Source organism: Leguminivora glycinivorella, chromosome 3, assembly GCF_023078275.1.
Source record: "Leguminivora glycinivorella isolate SPB_JAAS2020 chromosome 3, LegGlyc_1.1, whole genome shotgun sequence".
Classification (NCBI taxonomy): Eukaryota; Metazoa; Arthropoda; class Insecta; order Lepidoptera; family Tortricidae; genus Leguminivora; species Leguminivora glycinivorella.
The window spans coordinates 2,540,322-2,560,840 of record NC_062973.1 but is presented as its reverse complement, the minus strand read 5'-3'; the positions used below and the strand labels follow the sequence as shown (position 1 = coordinate 2,560,840).

At 38.2% G+C, this 20,519-nt stretch overlaps 1 protein-coding gene across 3 annotated transcripts in view; it reads left to right on the top strand.

The window, feature by feature from the left end:
* Window positions 1–20,519, top strand: part of LOC125242608 (angiotensin-converting enzyme-like) — a 120,368-nt gene that overhangs the window by 87,067 nt on the left and 12,782 nt on the right. For all 3 annotated transcript variants that reach the window (XM_048151406.1, XM_048151405.1, XM_048151407.1), the window contains exon 2: window positions 20,100–20,321. In XM_048151406.1, the coding sequence (XP_048007363.1) occupies window positions 20,100–20,321 (222 nt within the window). The remainder of the gene's footprint in view (window positions 1–20,099; window positions 20,322–20,519) is intronic.

Sequence of the window (20,519 nt, the reverse complement as noted above, 5' to 3'; positions counted from 1 at the left end):
AGCGGGGCGATTCTCGACTGGAGGGCCATTGTAACTGATCTATTTGCTGTACGGTCCGGTTTTGGCTGACTGTACCTTACACCTATTGTTTTTAAAGAAATTCTTGCAATGATTGTAGAATTGTTACACAGCGACCACAGCGTAGGTAGTAGGTACGAATATGTATGTATTTTACCTTTATAAATATTTATACTGGGGAAACTTCATACAACCCACATAGCCAGTGTCTCGACGCTATGGTCGGTAGGGTAAAAAGTACATTTTGCTTATACAAACATAACGTAAACATATAAAAGGCAAGCAAACAACGATCTTCTTACAGCACATTGAATGTAATAGTTATTACGGATGCAGGATACTCGCCGATGCCTACTTACTAATACCTTCCCACTGATCCAAGTAACATTTTAGTGCTATAATTTTGGTTTTCGACGCCAAAAACTACTATAGATGTCGTATAAAGGTTTTCGGCGTGACCGCTTGTCGTATAAAAGCCTCCAGTAACACCTTTTAGCTCTATAAGCTTATACCGCTAAAAGGTGTTATTAGGAAGTGATGTAAACGTTTATATCACCATTTTATAGAGCCGCTATAGGCCTGGTCTATAACAGGATCAAATATGACTACTATAGATCTATATTATTGTATAATGGTGTTAGAAATCACTGTTATGCAATCAATTTGCGCTATTAAGGTTCCCGACAAACCGCTATAGTTGTTGCGTTATACAGCTAAAAGGTGTTATTAGTAAGTGATGTAAACGTTTATATCACCCTTTTATAGAGCCGCTATAGGCCTGGTCTATAACAGGATCAAATATGACTACTATATAACAATATTATTATATAATGGTGTTAGAAATCACTGTTATGCAATCAATTTGCGCTATTAAGGTTCCCGACAAACCGCTATAGTTGTTGCGTTATACAGCTAAAAGGTGTTATTAGGAAGTGATTTAAACGTTTATATCACCATTTTATAGAGCCGCTATAGGCCTGGTGTATAACAGGATCAAACATGACTACTATAGAACAATATTATTATATAATAGTGTTAGAAATCACTGTTATGCAATCAATTTACGCTATTAAGGTTCCCGACAAGCCGCTATAGTTTTTGTGTTATACACCTAAAAGGTGTTATTAGGAAGTGATTTAAACGTTTATATCACCATTTTATAGAGCCGCTATAGGCCTGGTCTATAACAGGATCAAATAACCTACTAAAGAACAATATTATTGTATAATAGTGTTAGGAATCACTGTTATGCTATCAATTTGCGCTAGTAAGGTTCCCAACAAGCCGCTTATAGTATTTTTAGTAGTCGTATTTTAACAGAAATTAAAACCTAACTATACCACTATTTTGGGATATAGTGGCTTTGGAAAACACTGCTACAGTATTTAACACTGTTGTAGTGATATGAATACCATTATAGAGCTATTTTGCTGATAATGAAGTTTTCAGGATACGTTTATATAGCTTTGAAAAGCGTTAATAGTCGTTTTCTAATGCCTTTTATATCTCATCGCCGTATACGTCACAATTACTCTTTTATATCACAGAACTGTGGAATAATGGTTTCGGTATCTCTTTTAAAACACAATAGCGTTATAGCTGAGTTTACTATATGTTTTATAAAAAAAAAACTGTTTAGAAGATCTTTCTATAGTAAAACATTGAAAACAAGTATTGTTTTCTATATAAAGAACTTATAAGTTAAACTGGATCATAGTTAAAGTCTCATGCAACCCTAATTGAATCCACAATGGCGGGCTTATGGCAGTGAATGCGTATGATAAGTGACATAGTCGAACTATAAAAGCGTATGTTTTACTTCTTGGATCCATAGTAGAAACTATGGTGCCAATAATTTTATTGTATTAAATTATATTTATTTATTTTATTCAAAACAGGTATAAATCGAGGGCGCACTTAAAATACTCCATTAAACTAATATTCTTTTAACGGTAAAATTTCCATCGCATACCTTTTTGCAGTAATGATGGAATTATACGAAATCCAAATTATTTTGATTGACACTTAACTTCACAAGTTCACACGCCACTTTTCATAAAGTTCCTGGTCTAGAACAGTTTTTGTTAAATATTACACACATTAAATTATTTTAGAAATTTCATTCATTCGCATTATTAGGGACGGCAACTGCTATTACAGAACAAAAAACCTGTATAACGGAATCTCAAATGCTACTATAGCATAAATTGATACTATAATAGCGTTACTGTGTCCTCTATGTCAACAAATTAGCACAATAGTCATCATCACATCACCATTATAGACCTTAAACGTCACGGATGATACTGCTATAGCCCTATTATATCACTAAACGGCTGCATAATTGCGCCAAATCGGCTCTACAGTACCAATATAGACTATTTATAGGACCATTTAATGTGATTTAATTTGGTGCTCTCGACCACTATAGGACCAGAAATTGTTACTTGGGAGCCACCTGCATTTTACACTGCCTAGATATCGATTGCCGACCGATTATTCCGATCCAGATCCCTATCCCTATCCCCACCCCTACCCCCACCCCCACCCCCACCCCCACCCCTACCACTACCCCTACCCCTACCCCTAGCCCTATCCCTATCCCTATCCCTATCCCTATCCCTATCCCTATCCCTATCCCTATCCATATCCCTATCCCTATCCCTATCCCTATCCCTATCCCTATCCCGATCCCGATCTCGACCCCGATCCCGATCCCGATCCAGATCCCTATCCCTATCCCCACCCTTACCCCCACCCCCACCCCTACCCCTACCACTACCCCTACCCCTACCCCTATCCCTATCCCTATCCATATCCCTATCCCTATCCCTATCCCTATCCCTATCCCTATCCCTATCCCAATCCCTATCCCAATCCCAATCCCAATCCCAATCCCAGTCCCAATCCCAATCCCAATCCCAATCCCAATCCCAATCCCAATCCCAATCCCAATACCAACCCCAATCCCAATCCCAATCCCAATCCCTATCCCTATCCCTATCCCTATCCCTAACCCTATCCCGTTCCAGTCCCTGTCCCTGTCCCTGTCCCTGTCCCTGTCCCTGTCCCTGTCCCTGTCCTTGTCCTTGTCCCTGTCCCTGTCCCTGTCCCTGTCCCTGTCCCTGTCCCTGTCCCTGTCCCTGTCCCTGTCCCTGTCCCTGTCCCTGTCCCTGTCCCTGTCCCTGTCCCTGTCCCTGTCCCTGTCCCTGTCCCTGTCCCTGTCCCTGTCCCTGTCCCTGTCCCTGTCCCTGTCCCTGTCCCTGTCCCTGTCCCTGTCCCTGTCCCTGGCCCTGTCCCTGTCCTTGCCCCTGTCAAATTATCATGCTAGGAGGTGAACTTTGAAAAATCCTTTCTTAGTGCTCCTCTAAGGAACTTCCGTGTCAATTTGAAATCTCTTGAACCAGAAGTAAAGATAAAAACTAAAGCTATACTTATGGCTATTTTGGATATTTTAACCCCATTGCACAACAACAGGGGAGAAAATTTCTTTTCCACCTCATTAGATTTTAAAATCGTTGTATTTATGGTGATCAGCGAACCGATAAACCATAAAAACGATACCCATATTATGTTTTTGACTTTACCCCCTTTGCACCCCTTTAGGGGTCAAATTTTCAAAAAACCTGAAACATGTATTTAGTCATAATATGTCTTTAGGAATCCTCCTGTGAAGTTTCGAATAAAATAGTCAAACTAATCTTGTTTCCCCATACAAACTTTGAACCCCCATTTCACCCTTTTAAGAGGAGAATTTTGAAAAATCCTTTCTTAGTGCTCCTCTACGCCATATAAGGAACCTATGTGCCAAATTTGAAATCTCTAGGACCAGCGGTTTCGGCTGTGTGTTGATATATCAATCAGTCAGTCAATATCTTCTTTTATATATTTAAATCCCATTGCACCACAACAGGGGAGAAGGTATTTCACTTCCGCCTCGTTAGATTTTAAAAACGTTGTATTTATCGTGATCAGCGACCCGATAAACCATAAAAACGATACCCATATAGATTTTTTGACTTTATCACCCCCTTTTCACCCGTTTAGGGGTTAAATTTTCAAAAAACCTGAAACACGTATTCAGTCATATGTCTTAAGGAATCTTCCTGTGAAGTTTGGAATAAAATAGTCAAACTAATCTTGTTTCCCCATACAAACTTTGAACCCCCATTTGACCCCCTTAGGAGGTGAATTGTGGAAAATCCTTTCTTAGTGCTCCTCTACACCATATAAGGAACCTACGTGCCAAATTTGAAATCTCTAGGACCAGCGGTTTCGGCTGTGTGTTGATATATCAGTCAGTCAGTCAATATCTTCTTTTATATATTTTTTTGATATTTAAACCCCATTGCACCACAACAGGGGAGAAGGTATTTCACTTCCGCCTCGTTAGATTTTAAAAACGTTGTATTTATCGTGATCAGCGACCCGATAAACCATAAAAACTATACCCATATTGATTTTTTGACTTTACCACCCCCTTTTCACCATTTTAGGGGTTAAATTTTCAAAAAACCTGAAACACGTATTCAGTCATATGTCTTAAGGAATCTTCCTGTGAAGTTTCGAATAAAATAGTCAAACTAATCTTGTTTCCCCATACAAACTTTGAACCCCCATTTGACCCCCTTAGGAGGTGAATTTTGAAAAATCCTTTCTTAGTGCTCCTCTACACTATATAAGGAACCTACGTGCCAAATTTGAAATCTCTAGGACCAGCGGTTTCGGCTGTGCGTTGATATGTCAGTCAGTCAGTCAGTCAGTCAGTCAGTCAGCTTCTTCTTTTATATATTTAGATAAATACTTATATACATAGAAAACATCCATGACTCGGGAACAAATATCTGTGCTCATCACACAAATAAATGCCCTTACCGGGATTCGAACCCGGGACCGCGGCGTAGCAGGCAGGGTCACTACCGACTGCGCCAGACCGGTCGTCAAATACCCTTACCCCCTTATTCATAAACGTACTCAGTTATCAAGCCGATAAAGTTCGTTTGTCCTTTTCTATCACACCAATACGTCGGAAAGGGACAAACGAACTTTATCGGCGTGATAACTTTAGAGTACGTTTATGAATAATGGGGTATGGCCGCACTTTTTTTCAAGGGTTAGGAATTATTTCAAATATATCAAATAACTAATTATGTACCATTCAAAATGATGAGGTCCTGTTTCGCATGTTAGATAACGTAGCTGTAGCCTTACCATGACTTTTTTGAGTTAAAAAATACGTTACGTTTTCAGTGAGAGTTACGGAAAATGTATGGAAAAACTGAACAGCGCTCCAAGCGGAAACGCTCACGTACTAAAATTTTCATCGGTACCATAAGTTATTAACGTATTTACTCCGAGTTTTCAATACGTTCCTAACTTAACAGCTAAGGCGCTCTCTTTCTAACTGTATGAAGTCAATAGAACCAGAACTATTTGACAGTCTCTAGTGAAAACTCAATACTTTACGTGAGTAATCATTGACAGTCACTAGCGTAAAAGTAAACCACCAATTCACTGTGATGTGTCATTACTGTCAAATTATATAACAATCCCACAACATTTTCTCGATTATATTTGCAATTTTAAATACAATTATGACTAATATGTATTAATTTATAATATTACGTGAAATTCAAGAACAGCTTAAATGTAGCAGTTAGTCAGTAGTTCGATAAAAAGATAAACCAGTGATGAAACCAGTGTTTGATACTTTTACAAAGGTAATGAGTTAGGTATATTTATTCATCATTTTGTACTGTTTAGCTACAGTTGAGATGATTATATTGGTTGCTTTCAGAAAAAGAAGATATTATTGAAAACAATATTTCCATGCCAGCCGTATGGTATTCAGCAAACCCAACGTAGAAGATTGTTCAAATTGATAATGAATGAGGCAGTTAAATAAGAATCAACTGATTACCTACAGCAGCAGGCAGTACCAATTCATGGGCATGTTAGTTCCTCAATGCACAATACTTGTACCTATAGTCACCATAACACCAGACCATATCTCGTGGGTATATATTATAAGTGAACCAAAGGAAAAAAACTTCAAAAAAGTTATCCTATTACTGAAATAAAGTATCTCATTCTGTGACTTTGTTTATTTTGTAATATTCTTGAGTAACAGGCTAAGTATTTAATAAATTGATGTGAAACGAAAACTAAAAACCTAAAATTCAGCGTTTTCGTACATATCAAACATCAATTACAACGATATCGACATAGGTAACGACAAAGTCTAAGGTAAGGTATAGAACTTTTGAAGGCGATAAGCCATTATGCGGTGTATATGAAGATTATAATTTGATACAAAAGTGAGTAGAAAAAGCATTTTGAAACAAGTAAAAATTGTATCTAATTTTTTGGTAGGGCACGTAGCCAAATGCACAAACGATTATGATTAACATCGTTATCGTAGCTTAGCTATCTCTATCACTTTTCCGTATTGACATGACAGAGCTAGACTGAATTTCGATCGGCGTTTAGCGCATAGATTTAAAAGTCCATGGTTCAGCGTCAACGATTGACATTTCAGCTAAGTCCTAGTGTCAAAGTTGACAAAGCTAATTTTTTTTTTAATTTATTGGGAGCATTGGCAACTTGGCAATCAGCACAAACATACAATATTTAATACAACATACAGCAGAAGAAACAATTACAGGAATAACAATTACTTTGTTAATCATAAAAGTAATATTGCACATATTGAAATGCTAAACTTATGACTATTTAGTAACTACACAATACAATGTTTTATGAATGAAAAGCGCGGTCGCCGGCCCCGACACCGTCGAGCCTCCTGCGGCTGGCTCTGGAGCGGCTGACCGTCGAGCCTGAGCCTCGGCCGCCGGCCCCGTCGCCGGCGCGCGCGTCGAGCGCGGCGCCCGCCCCGGCGCCCGGCGCTCCGCGCGCTCGGAGCCGGGACCCTCCGCGGTCGACGGTCATCTATTCTGACGCAATCGGGGCCGGCCTCGGCGTGCTGCTGGGTGAATGTCTCCGGCAAAGTGTAACAAATGTGTGTTTGCGTGGTGCCTCCGTCGAATCGGTCGTGCGCCGCCTGGCGAGGGACAAGTTTGACAGTGGCACCACTCTGATTATACACCTCGGCGATAGTGTGGGTGTGAAGAGATCTCACGTGGGATCCCTCATACGCACGCTGTCCGACATTGAGCGACATGGAATTTATAAAATTATTTTATGCTCTTTTCCGTATTCCGACTCTGTTTCCCATGAGCACAACGTTAGAGTGTCGGAGTTAAATTCCATGTTGTACAATGCGACTTGTTACGAAAGCGCTTACCATTTTATTGATCTGAACATTATGTATAAAAGAAATAATTACCGTTTTAGACTAAGAGATAATTATTTGAATGTACCACGGAATTGTAAAGTGACGACAGCAAAATTACTAGCTTACAACGTAGAACCGGGGTTTTTTGACATTTCGGCCAGTGGCAACGGTGCCGGCCGCGCGGCGAGCGCCGGCGCGTGCGCAGCCTCCCCGCGGGCCGCCCACAGCATTTAAACTGACGGCTGAGACAGCGGAGAGGCCCCGTGAGCTTAGGTTAGTTCACCAAAACCTACAGGGCTTCTCCAGCAAAGAGTTAGAGGTGGTTCTTTTCTTAGAATCACAAGATATTGATGTCATGTGCGTTACGGAGCACTGGCTCAAAGAATATGAATTATTAGTATTTAATATCTGTAATTATGACATAATTAGCTCGTTCAGTAGAAAGTCCGCCATTCACGGGGGATCATTGATTATAGTAAAAAATAAATTTAAATGTAAAGAAAGAAATGACATAGTTAAACTTTCTACTGAGCGAACTATAGAAATATCATGTATAGAATTGGAGGATCACATTATAATGTGCGTCTACAGACCACCTTCGGCGGATTTTAGCGTTTTTGAGTCTGTGATGGAAGATGCGTTGAGACGAGTGTTTGTTAGCAGTAAGAAGATAATAATTTGTGGGGACTTTAATGTTAATATACTAGATCCCACGCATGGACACACAGTTAGATTCTTAAATCTTTTTCAGTCTTTTGACTTGTTTCCGCTTTTCCACGAGCCCACAAGAATTACAGCCAGTACGGCGACTTGTTTGGATAATATATTCTGTAATTGTGAAGTTGAAAAGAAAGATGTCTTTAGTTGTTTCAGCTCTGATCACTGTGGTCAGAAAGCTTATTTCCAAGTCAACATTGTAAAACAACAGCAAGCGATTACGTATAGGCCTATCACTGCTAGCCGAATGGATAAGTTTAGAGAATCTATTATATCGCAGGTACCTACTTTGACAGGTATAAGCAAGCAAGATCCTGATACATTATACGGGGAACTGTCGAGTGTCATCCACGACGTCCACAAGAATATTTTTAAGACGAAGACTGTACAGCAAGGCCAATTGAAGTCAAAGTTTAGTGACTGGGCCACCGTCGGTATCCACAGAAGCAGGAAGAGATTGTATGACCTGTATGAAATGAGGAATTTTAACCATGATGAAAATTTTACTGAATATGTAAGGAGGTATTCAAAAGTGTTTAAGAAAGTTTGCGCCGCGGCTAAGTCTGCATTCTTAAGCAAGAAGGTCAGGTCGGCAGACAATAAAATAAAAGCTACCTGGAATATGATAAACGCTGAAACCGGGAAGACGAAACCCCGTGATGACCATTACACACTAAAAGTTCAAGACCAAGTATTGTCTGCAGACGACGATGTTGCTGGCGCCTTTCAACACTTTTTCACCAACATAGCCACTGATACTACACGGAATTTAAACTCCTCTGTAGTTAAGGCAGGTCTCTACTTGGACAATTACAATGTTAAGAAATGCAGCATGGAATTATATTTCCAATTTACTGACCCCGAAGAGATTATTAAAACTTTCAAGTCCTTAAAAGTTAAAAACAGTGAGGACATTTGGGGGATATCTGTGAAAGTCGTGTATTCAATTATTGACGTCGTGGCACCTTATCTAGCCGATGTGTTTAACGCTTGTGTTAGGGAATGTGTGTTTCCCAATCTGATGAAGTATAGTAAGGTTATTCCTCTGTTTAAATCAGGCAGCAAGGATGACCTTGGAAATTTTAGACCAATTTCCATACTTCCCGTTCTCAGCAAAGTGTTTGAGAAAATTATATTGAACCAGTTGCTTCGACATTTTAACACGAATGGATTACTTCAGCATCAGCAATTTGGTTTTACACGAGGTCGTTCGACGACAGATGCTGCCTCTGTGCTAATCAAGCACATATACGATGCCTGGGAACTCTCGTTAGATGCTATCGGTATTTTCTGCGATCTCTCCAAAGCTTTCGATTGTGTGGAGCACGACACACTACTACACAAGCTGAAGCACTACGGTCTATCCTCTAAAGCTTTACAGCTTGTTGAATCTTACTTAAACGAAAGAACCCAGAAAGTGGTTGTAAATGGTACTGAATCTAACGGTACAACTGTAAAGCTTGGAGTACCACAGGGTTCTATTCTGGGACCTTTTCTTTTCCTTGTGTATATAAATGATTTGCCATGTCTTGTAAAGAACAAATGTGAGATAGTCTTATTTGCTGATGATACTTCACTAATTTTCAAAGTTGATAGGCAACTGAGTGACTATAGCCATGTGAATGAAACTTTGAAGGAGGTACTAGAATGGTTTACAGCAAATAACTTGCTCCTTAATGCCAAGAAGACGAAATGTGTTAAATTCTCTTTACCCAATGTAAGGAAGACAGATACTACCATCACGCTGAATGGCGAAAACCTGGACTTTGTCGAGAATACGCTCTTTCTTGGTCTTACTTTAGATTGCAATCTGCAATGGGGTCCTCATATATCTGCCCTAGCAAAAAGGTTGAGCTCTGCCGCGTATGCCGTAAGGAGAATTAGGCAATTAACTGATGTGGAGACAGCTCGCCTAGTTTATTTCAGTTACTTTCATAGTGTTATGTCTTACGGCATATTGGCCTGGGGAAAAGCAGCAGATATTCAAACCATCTTCGTTCTCCAGAAACGGGCAATACGATCTATCTACAACATGGCGTCACGTGACTCACTGAAGGAACGCTTTAAGGAGATAGACATCCTTACAGTAGCTTCACAATACATACTAGATGTGATAATGTATTTAAGAAACTGTCAGATATTCATAGTTATAATACACGGAACAAACATAAGCTAGCGGTTTCCAAGTTTCGTCTACAGAAAGTGAAGAAATCGTTCCTGGGAAACTGTGTAACATTTTATAATAAGGTACCCTTAGAGGCATGGGATCTGCCCTTTACTTCATTCAAGAAGTACATAAAAAGTGCACTTCTCAAAAAGGGGTACTACAAAATTGATGATTACCTGGGAGATACTACACCATGGCCGACTATCCAGGCTCAAAATCTGTCATAGTTTTGCTAGCAGTGTCCCGGGGAGACATTGTGTCATGCTTAAGGCGCTGTTGCTACTGGCTGTTTAAATTATTGATCCTTATTATTGTATAATTATAATTTGGTATATATATATATTGACTTGTTGAGTACATACTAGTTATGTATTCTGTAGAATTAGTTGGAGATTGCTAGCTTAACAGTCTCTTGACGTGAAATTTGTATTTCATACGCATTTTTTTTTCTATTTCTAGTTCTTTTGACACTTGGAGAACCTTTACACCTCCAAATTTTTATTTTTTATTATATCCCATTAATTATAATTGACTGTGGGGACCTTTTACATCTCCCAAGATCTTGTTTTCAATTAAGTCAATTTAAACTATGTAACATACAAGCACGGAATGTTGTGTCTTACATCTAGGTATACCGTATTCACTTATTATTGGAATATTTAATACAGCCCGGACAGCTTGAACATGTCATGCTCGCTAAAAAGTCTTTGCTTACGGTGACGTCGTTGATCGGGTCGCCACCTTCCCGAATGAAGGTTGAGGAGGCGATGGCTGAGATGCGCGCCATATTCGTGAACGGGTGCTGTTTGTGAAGACCGGTCTGTTTCAGCTAATAGGGGCTATGCTATTCTATGTAACATTAATTTTGAATGAGATTACGTTGAGGCACTCTGTTCGGTCCTTGTTTGTTTATTTTTCTTTCTGACTCTTGGAGACCATATACATCTCCAAGGAAAAAAGTAGATTAAGTATACATATATTTTTTTTTTTCCTTTGCTTAAGACAACAAGAGTCTTTTACAACTCTAAAGTTATTTTAGTTATTCGGTTTTTTTCTTCATGTATAATTTTTTTAGATGTACTTTGACACTTAGAGACTCTATACATCTCTAAAATCTCTTATTAATAGTCATAATAGCTTTGTACTTTGTATAATTTCTTGTGTTAATATTTTTTTTTTATGAATACTTTTGCTTATTAAATTGTATCTTGTTTTTTTTTAATGCATGTTAAATATAAGATGTAATGTTTTGAAAAGAAGTGGCCCGCCGAGTTTCTTGCCGGTCCCATAGTGGATACCCTCCTCCAACTGAGGGGGGACTGAAATCTTCTCGAGGCTGAGGCGTAGGGTTAGAGCCGGCGTAGTTTTGTTTGACGTTCATAAGCGCATTGTAATATGCCTACTTGGAAAATAAATAAATATTTCATATTTCATTTCAGAAAAGAAGTATTTTTGAACAATTACAAATTATTTACAAAGCGCCAATAGTGTGCATAATAAATTCATAAATTATAGGGTTTATGCCTACAGCCTTCAAGTTCATTTCCCGGTTCTTTGCTTGGCGGAAAATCCCAACAAACCCTAATAGGGATAGGGGTAGGGTTAGGGATAGGGATAGGGGTAATCGGTCGGCAATCGGTAATTGTAAGCGATAATGCGAGAAACTACTTTAGCTATGTGAGTTCTGTTGTACAATATGTAATTTCCTCAGTGTATATAGAATACATACCTACTCGTACCTACTACCTACGCTGTGGTTGCTGTGTAACATTTGTACAACCACTGCAAGCATTTCTTTTTTAAAAACAATAGTAATATGAGTAATTGAAAAAAACGCAGACAAACGTCTGCATAGAAACCTACGGATCCAAATGAAAATTTTATTATTTGTATATGTTTGAATAAGAATTCTTTTAGTACGCGAGCGAAACCGCGGGCAAAAGCTAATTCTATATAAGATGCTATGTACCCTTTTTCTGTAAAAAATATTTCTATTTCTTTACTACTCAAGAACATCACAAATAAACAAAGTCAATTAATGAAATACTTTATTTTAGTAACAGGATTATTTTTTGGAGTTGAGGTTTTTTCCTTTATTGGAGCACTTCTATACATATACCTGTGATGATCATGGCCAATAATACCATTAAGTGCATCGCGGAACAAAAACACCTATAAATTGGTACTGCTCCCCTCTGCTGCCCTAAGGTTTTGAGTAGCGTAACTGCCAGAGTGCCACAGTATTAATATCAATTGAACCATCTTCCATGTTGACTGAATACCATACGGGTTTGTTCGGAAATATTGATTTCAATCATAGCTTCCGTCATCTTTCTGAAACCAAAAACTGCTTTGAGCATTATAATCATCTCAATTGTAAATAGTACAATATGATGGCCAAAAATAACTCATTACCTTATTTGATTTGTTCACTGGTTTATCCTTTTATTCAATTTTAGCTAATCTTGAATTTCACGTAAATTAATGCAATATGTTAGTCATAATTTTATTTAAAACTGCAAATATAATTGTGAAAATTCCGTGTGATTTTTGTATAACTTGACAGAAATGTCACGTCAGAATGACTTTGCCTATGGTTTGAGGCCTACTACCGAATACCGAAGTTATCGACATGTGGACATGAGTCTCTTTTACTCTTATCAGTATAAAGTGAAAGAGGAAGAATCCCTCAGTGCGTATGTTTCGAAATTTGCAGTAGACCCTATATTGACAGATTTCGATAGGTAAATTACATTTACTTATGATTTTAGTTCCATCGCGTAAACACCAGAGGCGTAGCATTCGCCTATAGTTCTTTCTCCGTTTATTGATAAACTTAGAAAGGGATAGAAGCAGCTTCTTTGGCGTGAAGTTAGGCACAATATATTGTAAACAAACGTAAACTCACTTACTTTCTGAGTAAAGTAATACGGCTCTCACTTGGGCAGCCCATGGTAACGGTACTGATCGTATTACACACATTATTGATAATCGCTGGGCATGTGGCATTGTTATCAGGCCTGCAAATTGCTATTAATGCCATTCAATCGCAGTTTAATCGTTCAAAAGTGGATAAATGGCGAGATATTATCCTTTTTACTGGTGGTTACAATTGCATTTTTTTTTAATATTGTCTTCGGTTACCGCGATAGTTACTCATGAAATAAAACTATGGAAACGGATTGTATCGCATATTATGAATTTACAGTTCATCCCGACGTTTCGAACAATTTACAGCGTCCAATCTACACAAAAAATTAGATTAATTAATTAATTGATTTTTAACATAGTAAATGTTTTTTTTTTTAATATTGTATAACCAGCTTTATTAACAGTGTGTGAACCAGCCTTAAAAATCTATATTATTTATGGTTCATTGATATTTCTTGTATATGGGTAGTTTTTGCATATTGTAATTTTTCGGGCGCTGTAAAGTGTTCGAAACGTCGGGATGAATTGTAAATTCATTAAACGCGAATAATACGCGATATAATCCGTTTCCATAGTTTTATTTTACGCGTTTTCTGATAATTTACTTTTTAATACAGGCTTTGTTACTGACTACCTTATTATTTAAATTATATAGTCCCAGTGCTGGGCAAAGGCCTCCCTCTTCGATTTCCACTCGTCCCGGTTATAAGTTACCTCCGGCCAGTCACTGAGATACACGTCCAGGCAGGCAAGTATGGTCGCGCAATAAATGATAAAACACTTACACATAGTGCGATAGGGACGGCCTGATGTTTTATCATTTATCGCGTCACCATAATTGCCTGCCAGGTCGTCCCGTCATCTGCGCCTGGGCCGGCCAAGCAGGCAAGTATGGTCGCGCGATAAATGATAAAACATCTAGCTGTCCCTACCGCACTTACCAATAGTTTTATCATTTATATTTGCGCAACCATACTTGCCTGCACGGTCCTTACTCATGATAATTATAGCCGATAGTCACCAATAATAAATTGAGGTTTCCTGGAAAAATGAAAATAGGTATTTGCTAATTTAATCAAATGCTCAGGAATGATACAGAATAAATAGTCCCTTCCCCCCTTAAAATAAATAAATAAATATTATTGGACATTCTTACATACATTGACTGAGTCCCACGGTAAGCTCAACTAGCTCAAGAAGGCTTGTGTTGCAGGTACTTACTCAGACAAAAAAAAAGTCTTCTTAAAAAAAGCTTCTCTGGAATATGACTTTCTGTAGCTCTGCCCTGGCAAAGAAGACATATTTGTTCTGTCATACCGACTTCTTACATTGTCACAGTGAACTATTCTATGAAATTCCCTAGGGCTTTACAATCCTTTCTTCCTGTGTCAATATAACAAAATATACCAAATGGTACAGAAGCAGATTCCTTGACCAAACCTGGCCACACCTCGGACACTGGCGATCAAATATTGTATATGAAAGAGGCGCGTTCCTATCACACAGACTAAGCTCGTGTAGGTGAACGCGTACCATGCTTGTATGAGTGACAAATGACAGGTCGACTGTTCGCGTTTCTGACAGGCGGTAACTGTGATGTAACCGAGAGGGGGTGGGGGGCACTTTCAGTGGGGACCGGGAGTGGCCATACTGTACGATAGTACTCGTTATTATACTGTGCCTTGCCTGCGCTGTGCCAATACAATCGTTGCAACATTACTGCACCCAATGCGGGTTCAAATGTCATCCGTAATCAAATGTTGTCGTGCTACTTGGATCACGATCCTATGGTACCTAATACTTATCTATGGATCTGTAAATTTAATTGTAATTTAATGATAAAACTATCGTGAGACACTGACATATTAAACATATAAAATCGGGTAACTCACGTAAAATTGTCGAAGGTCGCAACAACAAGCAAGGAAGGAACATGTCGAGCGACCTTCGACAATTTTACGTGAGTTACCCGATTTTACATGTTTAATATGTAATTTAATGTATCTAATCTAGTATTTATAATAATTGTTTAATTGTATTAGTAAGTTACGTGACATTGTACATTTTTAGAATACTTAAGCACTATCTTCTGAGCGTTTTGGGATCACCTGTAAGCCCGCAAGTGTTGATATTGATATTAAATTAATAAATCAATAAAATCTCTGTGATAAGTTCATACGTAGTCACACGTATTTTCCAAGGGGTTGAAACAACACCAGAAATTGTTCAAGATTCAGTGAAACTCTTGACAATAAAGGGTATTGAAAGAAAAATCACAATTTAAGTAAGGTACAGCGGGCCAAAATATTTCGACTGGGGGGCAAATGAAACTGGTCCATTTTTTCCATGTTTTACAATGTTTGCATTATTAAATAAAGTCTCCACCGGTTATATATGGTAGGCGGTTCAGAGATAGATGTAGAATTCAACATCATAGTGTAATAATGGAAAGAATGGATCAGTTACAATTGCCTCCCGTCGAAAGTTTCCCCGCTGTACCTTATAAGAATTTCTACATTAATGAGTGTGTTTAGTAAAACGCCCCAGTTTGTCGCTTGCTATAAAGCAGCTTTGTCCGTTTATTCATATAAAGATACATGCAAATCTTGTCTTACTTAAATACCCTTACCGGGATTCGAACCTGGGACCTCGACGTAGCAGGCAGGGTCACTACGCGCTAGGCCAGACCGGTCGTCAAAATGTTTATTTATTTATTTTATCAATGCCGGTTACCATTAGCTTAACGGTCCGATATAATTATGACCGCTAATAACGGTGCGTGGATCCTGAGTAACCAGTTTAGCATTCCTTAGTGCTTAACCTGCACTTTTAACTTCTACTTAAGCTATGGAGGAGATTTGAAAATATTTGTTGCCTTGAAACATAAGACGACAACTGTATCGAGATCATCACCAATCCGCAAAAATGTGAACTATTGTACCTTTGAATTCAGATTTCTCATCGGATTGCAATAATCTAAACATCCAAATTATAAACAAATCAATTATTCACGTTCACGATTTACGATTCTCGGAAATATCAGATTTATAACATACATAGAAAAAAAAACATTCAGTCGAATTAAGAACCTTCTCCTTTTTTTGAAGTCTGTTAAAAATGACCCTTAAAAAATCCGTTCTAAAAAGGCTGAACTGCGTTTAGGAACAAACATAGCTCACACGTGATAAAATCGCATCAAAACAATTTCCAGCGTCTATATTTCTCAGCTCTTGCAACCCAGCAACCTTCAAATGTAGGGTGGGCACCTTCTGGGAAAGCTGTCTGAATTCTATTCAATTCACCAACGTAAATACAGAGATCATTTTTAACCCCCGACGCAAAAACGACGGGGTACGTGTTATAAGTTTGACTTGTCTGTCTGTCTGTCTGTCTGTCTGTCTGTCTGTCTGTCTGTTTGTCTGTTTGTCTGTCTGTCTGTGTGTGTGTCTGTCTGTGGCATCGTAGCTCCCAAATGGATGAACCGATTAAGATTTAGATTTTTTTGTGTGAAAGCTAAGTTAGTCGCTATCATTGCGCTGCGCTAACGCTCCGCTACCGCTCCGCTACCGCTCCGCTACCGCTCCGCCTACTCTGTAAAAACGCGCATGTGTGGCCGAGCTTTAAGAAGAGGAAACTGAGCACTTGAGCAGTGTACAGCTACGTTCAGTGGCATCTACATACTTACTTGAACGAACACATTATCTTATCTGAACACATTATGTTCGCAAAAACATACTACTTCAACTTTAGAACCCTGTCTCATTTAAAACGTGTTGTATTTGTCATAAAAAGTCACATTGACGTTTACTAGAAAAAGGTTCTACAGTGGCATATGATTCAAATTGGTTGGCTGTACAATCAAGTAAAGAAAAATCTCAACGTTGTGTTACTTCTACGAGTCACGGTGGATAGAGGTATGGCTTCTCTCAAATATAAACTACACAGACGAATGCCCTATGAAACACATAGGCAGTTAGGACTTTTTTGAATGAAAGAGGTTAATGCGTACAAATTATTTTTTAAAAGGCGTATGTCTCTATTTGTCTATGAGAAGTAGTACGTTAAGATCTTTTTGAGCTAGAATAGTTACAGCGCCGCATAAGCAGCCATGTGTGTCCGACCGCAACGTGAAGGACGCTTAAAGAGAAGACAATTAGTCTCATCCGTGAGATTGGCTTAGGATTCCCATAAGATGAATTAAAACGTGAACATAAATAAATAATTATAAAACTCACTTTTGTACACGTGTATAGAATCTACCTGGAGGCTTTTGAGTCGTTGGATGTATGACATTTCGTCATTACTTTGAAAAAATCTCGTATCTCACACTGATTCTCAAAGTTAAAACGCAGTCATTCTATGTGCAATACTTACTACAATTTTCTTTTCATTGACAGAAGAAGCTACAAGTTTTCTTCAAAGTAGTGACGATTTGTAAAACCGAAAAACATTGAGGGGCTAGATGCGCGTAGAATCGTAGATATTTCTCTTAGGCCCACTTGCACCAACCACTTAACTCAGGGTTAGTGGGCTGTCATCTGTCAAATTCCATATAAAATGGTGGGTTAACCCTCCATTTTTGTTGGTGCAAGTGGCCCTTAGTCTTTGTCTTACTCAGCACGGAACAGTGGTGTTATGGACATTTAAGAGACGTGCTAACATAATTATGTAAATCACATTAAAATTTGTGTCACAATATGTGATGGCGCAATTTCATTAGTCGTTAACTCGTTCGGTATGCAGCATACGGCGAGTCCCCGCAGGCGAGATAACAACCAATGAAAGTTACTATTACTATTTAATTTCCCCGAATGCGGGCCCTGTAGCACGCGTTACAGATATCTCGTACCCCGCATGCGGGCCCAATCGACTAATGAATGCGCCAAAGATACACCGAGCAGATACTGCCCTTGTCCGTGTCGTGAGGCGCAGGCCGAGGCAGCCGCCTGGTTATAAGGCAGTTCTTGCAATATTTCGTGGTATAGAACATTTTGAACTTTATTGTTCACCGTGTTCCTTGCAGGTTAAGTCTGGTTTAACAATAAAATACCTAGTTTCTTTCTGCCTGATAATCATGCAGTGACCACTTTCTATAGCTATCACAAGGCTATCCGCGCTACTATTAGTAGGTATCAGTGGCGTAGCGTCGATACAACTCGATCCCCAACGGGTTCCCTAAAATTCTGCAGTATCTGTAGAAGTCCATACAAAACAGATCCCAAAAACCCCTCCGGCTTTACCAACAAAAATTTTCACGCGTCGCCCCTGGTAGGTATACTTACCTTACAAATATTCCGGTGGCTTCTAGAAATCATGCGGTTCCAGATTTCTGATTATCTGCAATAATAGAACATAACACAAACCACTTTCACGTCACATGTTCACTCGAAACTCACCGGAACTTGAAAATATTTATTTATGTTTTTGATGACAGAATGACATCAAATATTTCTCCTCTATATCCTCTATCCTTATAAAATTTATAAATGTTATAAATGTTCAGAATTGATAGAATGTTGTCTTAAAGGTTGGTTAGGTAGTCTAAAAAGTTCTAAAATAATTTTTATTAAGCAGAAACGTCTGCTAACGATTCTAAACATTTTTATATTAAAGGAAAAAATAGTTCTTCCACGTATGTATAATCTGTTACAATATGATTTAAAATATATCGCTATGTCAAAATGACAGACGTTTTAGCTATTTACATTATCTTTTAATTTTAAGTGTATTTTGCTATAAAAATAGGTAAGAATTCTGAAATTGTTTTACTAATGTATGTATATTAGTATATAGTATATATAATATTAATGAATCTGCGTTAGTTAAAACCGGTAACATAAAATTCTTAGGCTTAAATATAGATTCATTTTTAAATTGGAAGGACCATATTAATTCCGTATGTTCAAAACTGGATCGTTTCATTTTTGCATTGCGTAAATTACGATTAACGGTATCTCGTGAAGCAGCCCTCACGGCGTATCATGGTCATGTCTCATCCGTAATTAATTACGGACTTATTCTTTGGGGTAACTCCGTGGATGTAGAAAGAGTATTCATACTCCAAAAAAAATGCGTGCGTGCCATAGAAAATGTTCATATAGGTACCAGTTGTAAGCCACTATTTAAGCAGTTGAACATATTACCTCTTGCTTGTATGTATATACTCAACATTTGTATTTTTACAAGAAAATATCCAAAATATTTCAAAAAACGGTCAGAAATGTGCCCTGTTAACCCAAGACCACAATACAGAGATATCTTGCACCAACCACGCTGTATTAAAGACATTTACAGAAAAAATGCGTACAACATGAGTATAAAGATATACAATCATTTGCCTGCTTACATAAAGTCACTAGAGGGTAATAGGTTTAATAATGTATTAAGAAGCTGGCTTCTTGACCGCTGCTTTTATAGCATAACTGATTACATGGCTTACAAAGAATGACATTAATATTAAAAATTGTTACTTTTTGAAAATGTTTTATTAATGTTTTACTATTGTCTGTTATAATATTTATTTTAGTGTTAAATGTAGTCTTACGTACGTAATTTAAGATTTTGTGTTAATGCATCATTAACAATGTACCTACAAATTTGCATGCTGTTTATGAACAGCAGAATAAGGTGAAACTGTTGTATTTTTATTATTAACCTAAGACCCTTGTTATACCCTTTTTCTGCAAATAAAACATTTCTATTTCTATTTCTATTTCTATAATATCATGGTTTATACAGTTGTTCCACACTGTCATGAAACTTAAAAATAAAAGTTTTCCATGTATTTCTGTCACTCAAGCACACATAATGACGACAACAGGAAGAAACACTAAGAAAAAAATTAAATTTGCATTAAAAATCAAATAAAAAAAACCTGAAGAGTGGAATCTATTGAGTCGTATCCAAAAGAAGAAGTTCACACGAAATTTCTCGATATAAAAATAGAACCGTAAATTGAATACTTTGTTACAGACGATGTTGAAAATCGGCGGCGGAGCTGTGCTCATCGCAGCAATAGTGGCTGTGTTCGTGGTAGCCACACAAGGTCGGGACCCGGACCTTGAAGCGTCAGAACATGAGGGAAGGGAATATATCATGCAGCTAGATAAAGCTGCTGGAGAGAGGAGAAACAGAGCTACAATAGCTGAATGGGCGTATACTTCTAATATTACTAAGGAGAATGAAGAACAGAAGGTTAGTACGCTTAGAGTTGATAGTATTTCAGAAACCTCTTACTATTCAAAGCTGCACAGGGAAGAGATCCAAAGTAAGCATCAAAGCATGAAAAAAGACGGAAGTTCTGAGTAAAAATGAATCTACCAAAACTAACTGGGCATACTCTTCTCATATCCACATGACAAATAATGAGCAAAAGGTGTGTGTAAGTAGATA